The 17,669-nt window shown below is 44.3% G+C and overlaps 1 protein-coding gene across 1 annotated transcript in view; it reads right to left on the bottom strand.

The window, feature by feature from the left end:
• Window positions 1-17,669, bottom strand: part of LOC139417389 (protein kinase C zeta type-like) — a 133,781-nt gene that overhangs the window by 64,654 nt on the left and 51,458 nt on the right. Inside the window, exons 3-6 of the mRNA XM_071166660.1 lie at window positions 10,655-10,786; window positions 8,253-8,343; window positions 4,831-4,883; window positions 2,990-3,184 (exon numbers count right to left, since the gene is read on the bottom strand). Coding sequence (XP_071022761.1) covers window positions 2,990-3,184; window positions 4,831-4,883; window positions 8,253-8,343; window positions 10,655-10,786 — 471 coding nt within the window. The remainder of the gene's footprint in view (window positions 1-2,989; window positions 3,185-4,830; window positions 4,884-8,252; window positions 8,344-10,654; window positions 10,787-17,669) is intronic.

The raw sequence follows: 17,669 nt of genomic DNA, 5'->3' as shown, positions 1-17,669 counted from the left end.
CCAGGACGTGTGCTCCGGGCATGTGCTGACCAACTGGCAGGTGTCTTCACTGACATTTTCAACATGTCCCTGATTGAGTCTGTAATACCAACATGCTTCAAGCAGACCACCATAGTCCCTGTGCCCAAGAACACAAAGGCAACCTGCCTAAATGACCACAGACCCGTAGCACTCACGTCTGTAGCCATGAAGTGCTTTGAAAGGCTGGTAGTGGCTCACATCAACACCATTATCCCAGAAACCCTAGACCCACTCCAATTTGCATACCACCCAAACAGATCCACAGATGAGGCAATCTCTATTGCAATCCACACAGGCCCAGCCAATCACACCTTTCCCACCCGGACAAAAGGAACACCTATGTGAGAATGCTATTCATTGACTACAGCTCAGCGTTCAACACCACAGTACCCTCAAAGCTCATTACTAATCTAAGGAACCTGGGACTAAACACCTCCCTCTGCAACTGGATCCTGGACTTCCTGACGGGCCGCCCCCAGGTGGTGAGGGTAGGTAGCAACACATCTGCCACGCTGATCCTCAACACTGGAGCTCCCCAGGGGTGCGTGCTCAGTCCCCTCCTGTACTCCCTGTTCACCCATGACTGCATGGCCAGGCACGAATCCAACACCATCATTAAGTTGGCAGACGACACAACATTGGTAGGACTGATCACCGACTAGACAGCCTATAGGGAGGAGGTCAGAGACCTGGCGTTGGTGCCAGAATAACAACGTGTCCCTCAACGTAACGAAGACTAAGGAGATGATTGTGGACTATAGGAAAAAGGAGCACCAAGCACGCCCCCATTCTCATCGACGGGGCTGTAGTGGAGCAGGTTGAGAGATTCAAGTTCCTTGGTGTCCACATCAATAACAAACTAGATTGGTCCAAACACACCAAGACAGTCGTGAAGAGGGCACGACAAGCCTATTCCCCCTCAGGAAACTAAAAAGCTTTGGCATGGGTCCTGAGATCCTCAAAAGGTTCTACAGCTGCAACATCGAGAGCATCCTGACCAGTTGCACCACTGCCTGGTATGGCAATTGCTCGGCCTCCAACCGCAAGGCACTTCAGAGGGTAGTGCGTACGACCCAGTACATCACTGGGGCAAAGCTGCCTGCCATCCAGAACCTCTACACCAGGCGGTGTCAGAGGAAGGCCCGGACTATTTACATTGTGTGTGTGTCCCAACCCCTCTTTTACGCTGCTGCTACTCTCTGTTTATCTTAAATGAATAGTCACTTTAAATATACATTCATGTACATACTACCTCAATTGGGCCCCGACCAACCAGTGCTCCAGCACATTGGCTAACCGGGCTATCTGCACTGTGTCCCACCACCCACCAACCCCTCTTTTACGCTGCTGCTACTCTCTGTTCATCATATATGCATAGTCACTTTAACCATATCTACATGTACATACTACCTCAATCAGCCTGACTAACCGGTGTCTGTATGTAGCCTTGGTACTGTTATTTTAAATGTATTTTTACTGTTGTTTTATTTCTTTACTTACCTACACACACACACACACACACACACACACACACACACACACACACACACACACACACACACACACACACACACACACACACACATACACACACACACACACACACACACACACACACACATACATACCTTTATTTCACACCATTGGTTAGAGCCTGTAAGTAAGCATTTCACTGTAAGGTCTACATCTGTTGTATTCGGAGCATGTGAAAAACTTTGATTTGATTTGAAAGCCCTGACCTCATCCTATAGAAAATGTGTGAACAGAACTGAAAAAGCATGTGTGAGCAAGGAGGCCTACAAACCTGACTCAGTTATACCAGCTCTGTCAGGAGGAATGGGCCAAAATTCACCCAATTTATTGTGGGACGCTTGTGGAAGGCTACCTGAAACGTTTGACCCAAGTTAAACAATTTAAAGGCAATACTACCAAATACTAATTGAGTGCATGTAAACTTCTGACCCACTGGGAATGTGATGAAATAAATAAAAGCTGAAATAAATCTTTCACATTCCTAAAATAAAGTGGTGATCTTAACTGAATTAAAACAGGGAATTTTTACTAGGATTAGTTATCAGGAATTGTGAAAAACTGAGTTTAAATTTATTTGTCTAAGGTGTATGTAAACTTCCGACTTTAACTGTATGTATAATAGTAATACCATAGCACCACCTAGAGGTGGAAACTAGAATATCTCTCAATAATTCTTCAAACTCATCATCCTCAGTTTTTTTAAATCTTCCCTTCTCTTCTCCTTACTTATTTTACTGCCTCAGTTCTTCTCTCTTGACTGTACTTCTTTAAATCAATTTGACTCATAGTTTTCCTCGTTAAGGCCAATTTACGTTACAATAACTTCTTCCTGTCTTTGTTACCATTCCTTCACGCCACCTCATCTTTTTCCACTTCTCTTTTCCTCCCCCTGAGATCCTCTTTTTTTCTCATTTCATCCCCCGGCTTCTGTGGACTCATTCACTCTTTTTCCTCCCTCTACTCTACTCCTCTTTTCATCTCTGTCCTCCTGCTCCCCCCCTCCCCTCCCTCCCTCCCTCCCTCTACTCTACTCCTCTTTTCATCTCTGTCCTCCTGCTCCCCCCCTCCCCTCCCTCCCTCCCTCCCTCCCTCTACTCTACTCCTCTTTTCATCTCTGTCCTCCTGCTCCCTCCCTCCCTCCCTCCCTCCCTCCCTCCCTCCCTCCCTCCCTCTACTCTACTCCTCTTTTCATCTCTGTCCTCCTGCTCCCCCCCTCCCCTCCCTCCCTCCCTCCCTCTACTCTACTCCTCTTTTCATCTCTGTCCTCCTGCTCCCTCCCTCCCTCCCTCCCTCCCTCCCTCCCTCCCTCTACTCTACTCCTCCTCTTTTCGTCTCTGTCCTCCTGCTCCCCCCTCCCCTCCCTCCCTCCCTCTACTCTACTCCTCCTCTTTTCGTCTCTGTCCTCCTGCCCCTCCCTCCCTCTCCTGCCTCTCACCTCGTCGTCGTGCACCAGTTCCTTCTTGACCACCTTCATGGCGTAAATCTGTTCATTCTTCTTGAGTCGCACCAGCAGCACCTTGGCGTAGCTGCCGCGGCCGATCACCCGGATCAGGTCAAAGTCCCCCAGGCCCAGCGCCATCTCCTGGGAGATCTTGATACCGTCGATCCTGCCCACCACCTCTTTGATGTCCTGAAGGGGCGGTTTGGATGGGAAATACATGTTAGAAAAGACCCAGATACCAGCACACTGTTGAATGCCCCTGTTGTTTATTAAAACCTTATGGTTATAGACAGAGCTGGAATCATGGACAAGTAGATATGATACTAACATGTAAGAACCTGTGTGACATTTTTGTGTGATAAAATATACTGAACAAAAATATAAACGCAACACGCAACAAATTCAAAGATTTTACTGAGTTACAGTTCATGAGTGGCTCCCCACTCACTGGGGAGCCAGGCCCACTCACTGGGGAGCCAGGCCCAGCCACTGGGGAGCCAGGCCCACTCACTGGGGAGCCAGGCCCAGCCACTGGGGAGCCAGGCCCACCCACTCAGGCCCAGCCACTGGGGAGCCAGGCCCACTCACTGGGGAGCCAGGCCCACCCAGCCAGGCCCACCCACTGGGGAGCCAGGCCCACTCACTGGGGAGCCAGGCCCACCCACTGGGGAGCCAGGCCCAGCCACTGGGGAGCCAGGCCCACTCACTGGGGAGCCAGGCCCACTCACTGGGGAGCCAGGCCCACCCACTGGGGAGCCAGGCCCAGCCACTGGGGAGCCAGGCACAGCCACTGGGGAGCCAGGCCCAGCCACTGGGGAGCCAGGCACAGCCACTGGGGAGCCAGGCACAGCCACTGGGGAGCCAGGCACAGCCACTGGGGAGCAGGCCCAGCCACTGGGGAGCCAGGCACAGCCACTGGGGAGCCAGGCCCAGCCACTGGGGAGCCAGGCACAGCCACTGGGGAGCCAGGCACAGCCACTGGGGAGCAGGCCCAGCCACTGGGGAGCCAGGCCCAGCCACTGGGGAGCAGGCCCACCCACTGGGGAGCCAGGCCCAGCCACTGGGGAGCAGGCACAGCCACTGGGGAGCAGGCCCAGCCACTGGGGAGCCAGGCCCAGCCAATCATAATTAGTTTTTCCCCACAAAAGGGCTTTATTACAGACAGAAATATTCCTGTTTCATCAACTGTCCAGGGGCTGGTCTCAGACGATCCCACAGGTGAAGAAGCCGGATGTGGAGGTCCTGGGCTGGCGTGGTTACACGTGGTCTACAGTTGTAAGGCCGGTTTGACGTAATGCCAAATTCTCTAAAACGACGTTGGAGGTGGCTTATGGTAGAGAAATTAACATTCAATTCTCTGGCAACAACTCTAGTGGACATTCCTGCAGTCAGCATGCCAATGGCACGCTCCCTAAAAACTTGCGACATCTGTGCACAATTTAGAGTGGCCTTTCATTGTTCCCAGCATAAGGTGCACCTGTGTAATGATCATGCTGATTAATCAGCTTCTTAATATGCCAAACCAGTCAGGTGGATGGAATATCTTGGCAAAGGAGAAATGCTTATTAACTGGGATGTAAACTCATTTGTGCCCAAAGTTGAGAGAAATAATATGTTTGTGCGTATGGAACATTTCTGGGATCTTCTATTTCAGCTTATGAAACTTGGGACCAACACTTTACATGTTGCGTTTATATTTTTGTTGAGTGTAGTATGGGCTGTTCTGTGTTCTAGAAACAGAATAGAATGTTTCACATTCTAGAATACCAGAACAATCCTCGTCATAAACGAATGCATGACTGACTTATTTACTTTGTGTGTCTAAATGAACTCACCTTCGAGTCCTCTTCCACTTTGTCCACTTTGCGACTGTGTGGTAGGAAAGTTACTGAAGAGAGAGAACAACTTGTTACCTGAGTTGTGATGGAAAGTTCTACCCAGTGAAGACTGGGCATTAAAAACTGATATTTAGTCTAAAGCCATCTCCATTTAAATAATATACAGTATAATATGATATATAGCAGACGCTTTTATCCAAAGGCACTTATAGTCATGAGTGCATTCACAGAGGACCATGCTCTACCAACTGAGCTACAGAGGACCATGCTCTACCAACTGAGCTACAGAGGACCATGCTTTACCAACTGAGCTACAGAGGACCAAATAGGATTCTCCTTAAGAATCCATGGCTCCATCTCAATTAATCTTTTCGTGTTTCCTTGCATCCTATCTTCTCGCCTCAACCGTATTGAAAGGAAAAGGTAGAAAATAATTTTGAGAAGGAGACAAGCAGAGAGGATTTGAGAAAATACTAATTGAGAAAGAGTCCATGTGAGAATCTTAATTGCATTGCCTTGATTCCTTGTGTCCTCTCTCCTCGCCTCCTTCTCAAAACCCATTGGATGAGAAGATCAGAGAGAGGGCACGAGGAATCAAGGCAACAGAATCTCCGATAATCAAGGGAGAATTGTGGGAGATGTAGTTCACCTTTGTGGCCAGCAGAGGGCATCATTCTCTTCAGAGTGAGTTGCAGCTTCTTCCTGCCTCTGCCCAAGTAGGTCAGCCCACTGGTGAGTACTGCTACTATACTGGACTATACTGTCCTGATAATATACTGTACTGGACTATACTGACCTGTTAATATACTGTGCTGGACTATACTATACTGGACTATACTGTTATTTACTGAACTGGACTACACTGTACTGGACTGTACTGTACTGGACAATACTGAACTATACTATACTGGACTATACTGTAATGTACTATACTGGCCTATACTGGACTATGCTATACTGGACTATACTATACTGGCCTATACTTGACTGTTAATACACTGTACCGGACTATACTATACTGGACTATACTGGACTGTTAATATACTATACTGGACTATACTATACTGGACTATACTATACTGGACTGGACTATACTATACGGGACTATACTGGACTATGCTATACTGGACTATACTGTTCTGGACTATACTGAACTGGACTATACTGTACTGGACTATACTGTACTGGACTATACTGAACTGGACTATACTGGACTATACTGTACTGGACTATACTGAACTGGACTATACTGGACTGTACTGTATTGGACTATACTGGACTATACTATACTGGACTGTAATGTACTGGACTATACTGGACTGGACTATACTGTACTGGACTATACTGTACTGGACTATACTGAACTGCACTATACTGGACTATACTGTACTGGACTATACTGAACTGGACTATACTGGACTGTACTGTACTGGACTATACTGGACTATACTATACTGGACTGTAATGTACTGGACTATACTGGACTATACTGAACTGGACTATACTGAACTGGACTATACTGTACTGGACTATACTGAACTGGACTATACTGTACTGGACTATACTGAACTGGACTATACTGTACTGGACTATACTGTACTGGACTATACTGAACTGGACTATACTGAACTGGACTATACTGGACTGGACTATACTGGACTGTACTGTACTGGACTATACTGAACTGGACTATACTATACTGGACTATACTGTACTGGACTATACTGAACTGGACTATACTGTACTGGACTATACAGTACTGGACTATACTGAACTGGACTATACTGGACTGTACTGTACTGGACTATACTATACTGGACTATACTGTACTGGACTATACTGAACTGGACTATACTGTACTGGACTATACTGTACTGGACTATACTGAACTGGACTATACTGGACTATACTATACTGGACTATACTGGACTATGCTATACTGGACTATACTGTACTGGACTATAATGTACTGTAATGTACTGTCCTCGGCTATACTGAACTGTTAATATACTGTGATGGACTATACTATACTGTACTGGACTATACTGTACTGTACTGGAATATACTGTACTGTTAATATACTGTACTGGACTACACTGAACTATACTATACTGTAATTTACTGTACTGGTCTATACTATACTGTTAATATACTGTGCTGGACTATACTATACTATACTGTACTGGACTATACTGGACTGTACTGGACTATACTGTACTGTTAATATACTGTGCTGGACTATACTATACTGTACTGGACTATACTGGACTGTACTGGACTATACTGTACTGTTAATATACTGTACTGGACTATACTGTACTGTACTGGAATATACTGTACTGTTAATATACTGTACTGGACTACACTGAACTATACTATACTGTAATTTACTGTACTGGTCTATACTATACTGTTAATATACTGTGCTGGACTATACTATACTATACTGTACTGGACTATACTGGACTGTACTGGACTATACTGTACTGTTAATATACTGTGCTGGACTATACTGTAATATACTGTACTGGACTATACTATACTGTACTGGACTATACTGTACTGTTAATGTACTGTGCTGGACTATACTATACTATACTATACTGTACTGGACTATACTGTACTGTTAATATACTGTACTGGACTATACTATACTGTACTGGAATATACTATACTGTACTGCTAATATACTGTGCTGGACTATACTGTAATATACTGTACTGGACTATACTATACTGTACTGGACTATACTGGACTGGACTATACTATACTGTACTGGACTATACTATACTGGACTATACAATACTGTACTGGACTATACTGTACTGGACTATACTGTAATTTACTGTACTGGATCAATTTATAACATTTTTAACATGAGTTTTTCTGGATTTCTTTGTTGTTATTCTGTCTCTCACTGTTCAAATAAACCTACCATTAAAATTATAGACTGATGATTTCTTTGTCAGTGGGCAAACGTACAAAATCAGCAGGGGATCAAATACTTTTTTCCCTCACTGTATTTGTAATATTACATAGTAGTGCATAGAAACGAAGCTTTGGGACCAGTCTGTAAACAACAATGGCATGCTGATTCAAACATGCTCTTATCTCGCTGTGTGGGAGGAGTCTTTTTCATTTTTTTTTATTTTTATAAACCTGGAAATCTAGTTATTGGTTTTGATTTAATTGTGTCTTTAAAGCCTTTGTAATTAGTATTCACAAAGTGTTTTCAGGGTAGGAGCGCTGCTCTAGGATCAGTTTGACCTTTTCATAATGAATAAAGACAGATTAGCACTCCTACTCTGAGACACTTTTTGAATACAGGCCCAGACTTGATACCAAGACTAAGGCCACAAGGTCTTCTACTTCTCATATATTGTCTATATTGAAAGAAACAATATTTTATAGGAACTGACTTCCATCTGTATCCTCTGTGTGTTCAGGGGGGAGGTCCACCTCTTCATTCTTCTCATCTAAAGGGGGCTCCTGTGATGGCATGACTGGATCCTGCCAAGAGAAGACAGGCAAATAGCTGCATGTGGTTTGAGGCTGCTTACATAGCATCCTGACTATGTCCTTGGAGACACTGGGAAGAAGAGGCTTCGGTTTTTAGAGGTTTTCCATTGATAGACATCTTAGGCACATGGTGGTATCTTTTCAACATATTAAAGAACACAGAAGTTGAGAAGTCTGGATATTTCTCGCAACAATGCACTTATATTAATAATTGTATGCGATTCTAACCATGGAGGCATTGGCTTTTCAAAGGGGATCAAAGTGTTTGTTGATAGAGCATTGTCTGATTGCAGCCTATTAGTACATCCTGACTATTGACCTGGGTTTTCGGCACCAGGTTTGTTGTAGTCCAGCCCTGGATTCCAGGCCTCGCTCACATTGTTCTGATTGGCTGTCAGTAGATGTAGATTTTGCTAAAACAACCACCCCTTCCATACCTCTTCAGAAGTGCAGAGTAAGCTAATTTACAGTGTTAGCATTGCTAAGAAACGCTATTTTTGAAAATGTATATTTTTATTTTGATATCATTTGGCTGAAATGACATTTCCCCACGTGGGCACCAGTGAAATGTTTTGGCTTTCAGTTTCGATTATCCGCCTCTGTTTGAATGTGCCTATTCCTATTGTTGGGAGGGGCAAATGGCTTGGATACCCATTTTTAAATTTACATATTAGTCATTTAGCAGACGCTCTCACCCAGAGCGATTTACAGTTAGTGCAATCCTCTTAAGATGGGCGGGATGGCAGTTCCTCTTGCTCGTAGGCAAGTACAATGGTCTTGTAGTGGATGCGAGCTTCGTGGAGTGTGCGGAGAAGTGGGCTGACATGGAAGAACTTGGGAAGGTTGAGTTCTGGATAAGTTGCAGGGGTTTGATGGCACAATTGGGGAGCCCAGCAAACAGCGAGTTGCAGTTGTCCAGATGTTATAAGCATGAACCTGCAGGAACGAGTCACTTCTTTGATGTTCGCAGAGAACGACAGGGTGTAGTCCAGGGTTACGTCAAGGTTCTTTGCACTTTGGGAGGGGGACACTGTAGAGTTGTCAACCGTGATGGAGAGGTCTTTGAGCAGGCAGGCAGGCCTTCCACGTGAGGAAGAGCAGCTCCGCCCGGTCGAGGTTGAGCTTGAGGTAGTGGGCCGACATCCAAGCTGAGATATCTGCCAGGCATGCAGAGATGTGTGTCGCCACCTGGGTGTTAGAAGGGGGGAAGGAGAAAAGTAGTTGAGTGTCATCCGAATAGCAATGATAGGAGAGACCATGTGAGAATATGTCGGAGCCGAGTGACTTAGTGTATTGAGAGAAGAGGGCCTAGAACCGAGCCCTGGGGGACACCAGTCACAAGAGTATGTGGTGCAGACACAGAACCCTCCACCTTCTTTTAGCTTGTCTCTGACAAGAACGTCAACAGGCTTTCATACCGAAGGTGAGGTGAAAACCTGGTAGAGGCTAGCTCTAATCGTAATGCTTCTTTCTGCATGTTAGCAGTCTGTCACTAGAGATCAACCTCGTGATGTTTCAGTATACGCTATACACTACAGTGTGGATGTGTCCCAAATGGCACACTATTCCCGATGGGGCCCTGGTCAAAAGCAGTGCACTAAATAGGGAATAGGGTGGCATTTGAGATGCAGATTATATATATTTGCAGTGGATTTGAAACTTGCCCATAGCATGTTGGCTGGAGTACATTGCCAACTATTTCTCATGAAATGACAGACCAGTATCTTGCTTTGTTGGCTAAGGTAGTTGGCTTTGAGTTATATACAGTATGTGTCGTGCAGAAGATTGCAAGTTTGATCCCCGCTCGGGGCAGAACAGCATTCACTATGTTACAAATACACATTAGAACATCAATAGCAATGTTTAATTCAGACTTTTGAATAATTCACAGTTTTGTTATCTGAATTCATTGATAACCTTGATCTTTTACTATAAACAAGTTGCATTGTTCAAATGCAAAACTTGGTTTCAACCTAAAGCAGATAAATATTACTAATTCGCCCTCCCAACTCATTAATTCAGACGTTCACTTAAGTTTATGAAGTATCTATGAAGTGCTTATGAAGACTGCAAATGCTCTAAAAAGCCTTTATAAGCTCAACATATACCTTTTGCACTGCAGTTTGTGAAGTGTCTATGTAGTGCTTATGAAGACTTTATGAATGCTTTATAAATAGTAAGTTCTTCCGAAGCTTTGACATGACAGATTGGCCAGAGTACTCACCACAGAACTAGAATGAGATTCTATTTCTATGGTACTCACCACAGAACTAGAATGAGATTATATTTCTATGGTACTCACCATATGCCTTTGGCAGGTCAGAGGGACGAGTTTGTGACAGCGCTTATGGACCAGCAGTTTGCAGTTGATACACTTGTAGCCCTGCCTCCCCAGCCCCCATATCCTTTCACTGCAGTGGCCACAGTACGCTTTCTGTTGGGGACAGACAGACGCAGACAGACAGACAGACAGACAGACAGACAGACAGAAAGATAGACAAAGACAGACACAGACAGACAGAGGGGGAGACAGGGATTGTTACACCATCAGTCTGAGCTGATGACAATGGGATGATACTATCGCAGTCATTGATCAAGAATCAATGGAGGCAAGGCAGACACACATGAAGAAAGTGATCATGATGGAAGAAGGGTGGATTTAAGCCTAGGTGGCATCTTACATCAACTGGGAGCATGCTTGTTTGTAGTCGTCCTTTTAACTAACAGTCACAGCAACTCATCTATATTTAGCAGCTGTCTATTTACCTCCACAAACTGATGTTGGCATTAAGATTGCATTCAATGAGCTGTATAAGGCCATAAGCAAACAAGAAAATCCTAGAGGCCAGTTTCACAGGGAAACTGAAATCTGATTTACCTAATTTCTACCAGCATGTCACCTGCGCAACTAAAGTAAAAAATATCAACTTTACTCCACACACAGAAACTCATACAAAGCTCCCCCTCGCTCTCCATTTGGTAAATCTGACCATAACTGTATCCTCCTGATTCCTGTTTACAAGCAAAAACTCTAAACATGAAGTACCAGTGACACGTCCAATATGGAAGTGGTCTGATGAAGTGGATGCTAGGCTACTGGATTGTTTCACTAGCACAGACTGGAATATGTTCTGGGACTCATCTGATGGCATTAAGGAATTTACCACATCGGTCACCGGCTTAATTAATAAGTGCCTTGATGACGTCGTACCCAGAGTGACAGTGCGTACATATCCCAACCAGAAGCCATGGATTACAGGCAACATCCGCACTGAGCTAAATACTAGAGCTGCATCCTTTAAAGGAACAGGACACTAACCGGGACGCTGATATGAATACGCCCCTCTGAAAAACAATCAAACAGGCAATGCGACAAGACATGGACTAAGATCAAATCCTACTACTTCGGCTCTGACACTCATCGGATGTGGCAGGGCTTGCAAACTATCACGGATTACAAAGGGTAACCCAGCCGCAATCTACCCAGTGACGTGGCTGGCAAATGTCTTCACATACATTTTCAACCTCTCCCTGACCTAGTGTGAAATACCTACATGTTTCAAGCAGGCAACAATAGTCCCTGTGCCCAAGAACGCCAAGGTAACCTGTCTAAATGACTATCTCCCCATAGCACTCACATCTGCAGCCATGAAATGTTTTGAAAGGCTGGTCATGGCTCACATCAACAATATCATCCCATGTCAATTCACATACCGCTCCCAACACTTCCCTTTCTCTCTTGTACAAACGGACCACCAATGTGAGAATGCTGTTCATTGACTACAGTGCAGCGTTCAACACCATAGTGCCCTTCAAACTTATCACTTAGCTAAGGACCCTGGAACTGAACACTTCCCAACTGGATTCTGGACTTCCTGGCGGGACGACACCAGATGGTGAGGGTAGGCACCAACACGCTGACGCTACACATGGGGGCCCCTCAGGGGTGCGTGCTTAGTTCCCTCCAGTACTCCCTGTTTACCCACGACTGTGTGGCTCCACTTGACTCCAACACCACCATTAAGTTTGCCGATGATACGACAGTGGTAGGCCTGATCACTGACGATGATGAAACAGCCTATAGGGAGGAGGTCAGAGACGTGGCAGTGTGGTGCCAGGTCAACAACCTCTCCCTCAAAGTCAGCACGCTGAAAATATTTGGCATGGGCCTAGGCGTTATCAAGCTTATCACATCTGTCATCCAGTACACATCAGAACACAGACACTAAGGATGTTATGTCAACCACAGGCATATTGACAAACACATTCAGAGCCAGTTGAATATTAACAGTCTGAAAAGAGTGGCACCACAGTCCAATGAATGTTAAGTCCCCTATTTAGAGGATTTGGAGCGGTTATGGACCGGTTCCGACCACCTTTTGTGGCAGGGTAGCCTAGTGGTTAGAGCGTTGGACTAGTAACCGGAAGGTTGCAAGTTCAAACCCCCGAGCTGACAAGGTCGTTCTGCCCCTGAACAGGCAGTTAACCCACTGTTCCTAGGCCATCATTGAAAATAAGAATTTGTTCTTAACTGACTTGCCTAGTTAAATAAATTTAAAAAAAAACTGCACTCTGTGAACAACGCAACATCAATTGCTGTGCGTTGTGTGACACCTCTGGTTGTGCCGTTCTCATCTGATACACAGTGAAATCTGACAACTAATTTGCATAGGGAGCAACACGTCACATTTTTGTGCCTATCCAGACAAAGGATCGAACTCCCCTGGCAGTGAACCTGGCAGCTCTGCTTACAATATTACAGTATATATGAAAATGGGAGACTCTAGTGATTGTCTCATCTCACTGTGATGTTCTCAGATGGATTTAAGAGCTCTCAACATAAAAAATGCTAAATCGTTTCATAGAATTTAAACAAGACCACTTTCTCTTGGTCACAGAGGGACAAAATCCCCTCGTGCTTAAAGCTGAAGTTGTAACTGGGGAGCCAGGCCCAGCAAAGCAGAATACATTTTTCCACACAAAAAGGCTTCATTACAGACATAAAAACTCCTCAACTCCGAGCCGGATGTGGAGGACCTGGGCTGGCGTGGATACAGGTGTTCTACGGTTGTAAGGCCGGTTGGATATACTGCCAAATTATCTGGCAACAGCTCTGGGGGACGATCCTGCAGTCAGCATGCCAATTGCACTCTCCATCAAAACTTGAGACATCTGTGGCATTGTGTTGTGTGACAAAACTGCACATTTTAGAGTGGCCTTTTATTGTCCCCAGTATAAGGCAAATGCACTGTTGCTATGGAGAATCCGTAGAGACTCACTTCAAAGCTTAGCTGCTACAAATCCACTGCTCCTCAGCCCAAACTGACTCAGATAGAGAGAGACCGATAGAGAGAATGAGAGGGGGAGAGGGAGTGAAGCAGAGAGAGAGAGCGACAGAGAGAGAGAGAGAGGGAGGGAGAGAGAGAGAGAGAGAGAGAGAGAAAGATAGGTAGAGAGCGGGAGAGAGAGAGAGAGACTGATAGAGAGAGAGAGAGGTTCAGAAAAGTTATAAATAAATCAAGACATACACTTAATTGGGTACGTAATTAAAGCACCTGTTCTGAGGTAAGAAACTTTGAAGACAGACATTCCCCATCAGGGAATGACAGGCACTCCCCATCAAGACTTTGGGGAGAGCATTTCCATAGCAGATGACAAACGAGGGTCCATAACATATGCCCTTCGTTATTTAAAAGAGCCACAACATCTTCAGATGCTTCTTTGACTCACTAGCTGTGTTCCATGTTCTAAAGACACTAACAAAGCTACAACTAGCTGTGTTCCATGTTCTAAAGACAATAACAAAGCTACAGCTAGCTGTGTTTCGTGTTCTAAAGACAATAACAAAGCTACAGCTAGCTGTGTTTCGTGTTCTAAAGACAATAACAAAGCTACAACTAGCTGTGTTCCATGTTCTAAAGACAATAACAAAGCTACAACTAGCTGTGTTCCATGTTCTAAAGACAATAACAAAAGGTACAGCTAGCTGAGGAAAGAGGAGATACTAAGGGACTGAAAACTCAAGATGCTAGGTCTACAAGACAAACCTATTTTGGTCTCACTACTAGCCTCTTGCCTCTTCCTCCCTGACGGGACAGTAAAATATCACCCCTGATCAGCCTGTATCTATCGAGGAACCCCAAAAAGGTCCCTGGTTGAGTCCCAAAATGGCAGTCTATTCCCTAGGGTGTCCTTTAGGATGCACTTCCTGTTTGAGCCAGCTCGCTGTCAGCTCCAAAATGGCTGCTAATCACTAGCAGAGTGCTAGGGAAGCAATGTGGAACGAGCCCTATTTAAAGTGCCTTAAAGTCAGACAGGTGAAACCAATCTCTGAGACATCCTTGACTGGCTGCGACAGTGACAGACATTCCCCACAATGCTGTTGGATAATATACATTATATATTGTTAGCCCAGCTTGGGGAATTTACATTAGATATTCAGTTGTAGTTGGACAGGAATGTTGTTTTTTTCATGTTCACACAAACGGATTTCTAACAATGCAACAAATATATATATTTAATGAACATGATGGTTAAATAAATCTACTTTGTGCAATTGAACACAGCAAAGGAACAACTGAACAGCTCTTATGTAAGTTAATCGAACAACAAAACTGAGACAAATTTTGTCATGCAATTTACCGGACAACATAAAAAAATCTGTTCCTCTCTCTTCTTCTCTCTCTCCCTTTCAGTGTCTGCTTCAGTCTCAGTGGAGATCTGTGAACTGACATGATTGACATGCTTGTTAGGGTTCTACATGCAAGGTGCTAATGAAGTAACAATCTAGACAGTATTTCCAGTCAGTCAGAGAGTTAATGAAGTAACAATCTAGACAGTATCTCCAGTCAGTCAGGGAGCTAATGAAGTAACAATCTAGACAGTATCTCCAGTCAGCTAATAAAGTAACAATCTAGACAGTATCTCCAGTCAGTCAGAGAGCTAATGAAGTAACAAAATAGACAGTATCTCCAATCAGTCAGGGAGCTAATGAAGTAACAAACTAGACAGTATCTCCAGTCAGTCAGGGAGCTAATGAAGTAACAAACTAGACAGTATCTCCAGTCAGTCAGGGAGCTAATGAAGTAACAAACTAGACAGTATCTCCAGTCAGTCAGGGAGCTAATGAAGTAACAAACTAGACAGTATCTCCAGTCAGTCAGGGAGCTAATGAAGTAACAAACTAGACAGTATCTCCAGTCAGGGAGCTAATGAAGTAACAATCTAGACAGTATCTCCAGTCAGTCAGGGAGCTAATGAAGTAACAAACTAGACAGTATCTCCAGTCAGTCAGGGAGCTAATGAAGTAACAATCTAGACAGTATCTCCAGTCAGTCAGGGAGCTAATGAAGTAACAAACTAGACAGTATCTCCAGTCAGTCAGGGAGCTAATGAAGTAACAATCTAGACAGTATCTCCAGTCAGTCAGGGAGCTAATGAAGTAACAAACTAGACAGTATCTCCAGTCAGTCAGGGAGCTAATGGAGTAACAATCTAGACAGTATCTCCAGTCAGTCAGGGAGCTAATGAAGTAACAAACTAGACAGTATCTCCAGTCAGCTAATGAAGTAACAATCTAGACAGTATCTCCAGTCAGTCAGAGAGCTAATGAAGTAACAATCTAGACAGTATCTCCAGTCAGTCAGGGAGCTAATGGAGTAACAATCTAGACAGTATCTCCAGTCAGTCAGGGAGCTAATGAAGTAACAAACTAGACAGTATCTCCAGTCAGTCAGGGAGCTAATGAAGTAACAATCTAGAAATGATCTCCAGTCAGGGAGCTAATGAAGTAACAATCTAGACAGTATCTCCAGTCAGTCAGGGAGCTAATGAAGTAACAAACTAGACAGTATCTCCAGTCAGTCAGGGAGCTAATGGAGTAACAATCTAGACAGTATCTCCAGTCAGTCAGGGAGCTAATGAAGTAACAAACTAGACAGTATCTCCAGTCAGCTAATGAAGTAACAATCTAGACAGTATCTCCAGTCAGTCAGAGAGCTAATGAAGTAACAATCTAGACAGTATCTCCAGTCAGTCAGGGAGCTAATGGAGTAACAATCTAGACAGTATCTCCAGTCAGTCAGGGAGCTAATGAAGTAACAAACTAGACAGTATCTCCAGTCAGTCAGGGAGCTAATGAAGTAACAATCTAGAAATGATCTCCAGTCAGGGAGCTAATGAAGTAACAATCTAGACAGTATCTCCAGTCAGCCAGGGAGCTAATGAAGTAACAAACTAGACAGTATCTCCAGTCAGTCATCCCTCTAATGGAGCGCTGGCTTGTAGCTGCGAACACTAACTGCAGGAATACAACATTCTGATACATGATGTGCACCAGAGGTACTATAGAACCCCATTATGTCAAACTGGTGGCATTCACAAAACATCTTTCTCCTCAACAGCAGAGGGGGGAGAGAGAGCGGGAAGGAGAGGGATGTGGTGGAGAGAGAGAAGTGAGGAGAAAGGGATGGAAAGGGGAGAGAGAAAGAGAGGGAGGGGTGTTATGAGGGATTTAGAAGGGACGGATGGAGAAAGAGTGGGATGGAGAGAGAGCAGCTAAGAGAGGGAGGGATGGAGAGAGAGGAGAAACCTGACCTACTTCTGCTAAATGACTTGTTAATTCTGTATAGAGGATACAGATAAAAAAAAGAGGGAGGGATGGTGTGAGGAATGGAGAGGAGAGACATTGGAGAAAGACTGCACCAACTAGAACTGACTGTAAAACCATGTGTCATTGCAACGATCGTAATTATGTCAGAACTGTACACATAGTGGCTCACACGTGACATAGTGACAAAGCCATCAACCTTAGACAAGCATTTGATGTAGCCAACATGTGATGTACCCACAATAAAATGGCTGAAAAAATTACTGTACAGAGTGGAAATACAGTAGGACAGATTATAGAAGCCAACACTATACTTGCCCAATGTCTTAGCAAATAACCATGACTCCAACATAACATTCAAATAACCATGACTCCAACATAACATTCAAATAACCATGACTCCAACATAACATTCAAATAACCATGACTCCAACATAACATTCAAATAACCATGACTCCAACATAACATTCAAATAACCATGACTCCAACATAACATTCAAATAACCATGACTCCAACATAACATTCAAATAACCATGACTCCAACATAACATTCAAATAACCATGACTCCAACATAACATTAAAATAACCATGACTCCAACATAACATTCAAATAACCATGACTCCAACATAACATTCAAATAACCATGGCTCCAACATAACATTCAAATAACCATGGCTCCAACATAGCATTATTATTAGTAGTCGC

The sequence above is a fragment of the Oncorhynchus clarkii genome, chromosome 9, assembly GCF_045791955.1.
Source record: "Oncorhynchus clarkii lewisi isolate Uvic-CL-2024 chromosome 9, UVic_Ocla_1.0, whole genome shotgun sequence".
NCBI classification, from domain to species: domain Eukaryota; kingdom Metazoa; phylum Chordata; class Actinopteri; order Salmoniformes; family Salmonidae; genus Oncorhynchus; species Oncorhynchus clarkii.
This window is presented reverse-complemented; position numbering and strand designations above follow the sequence as displayed.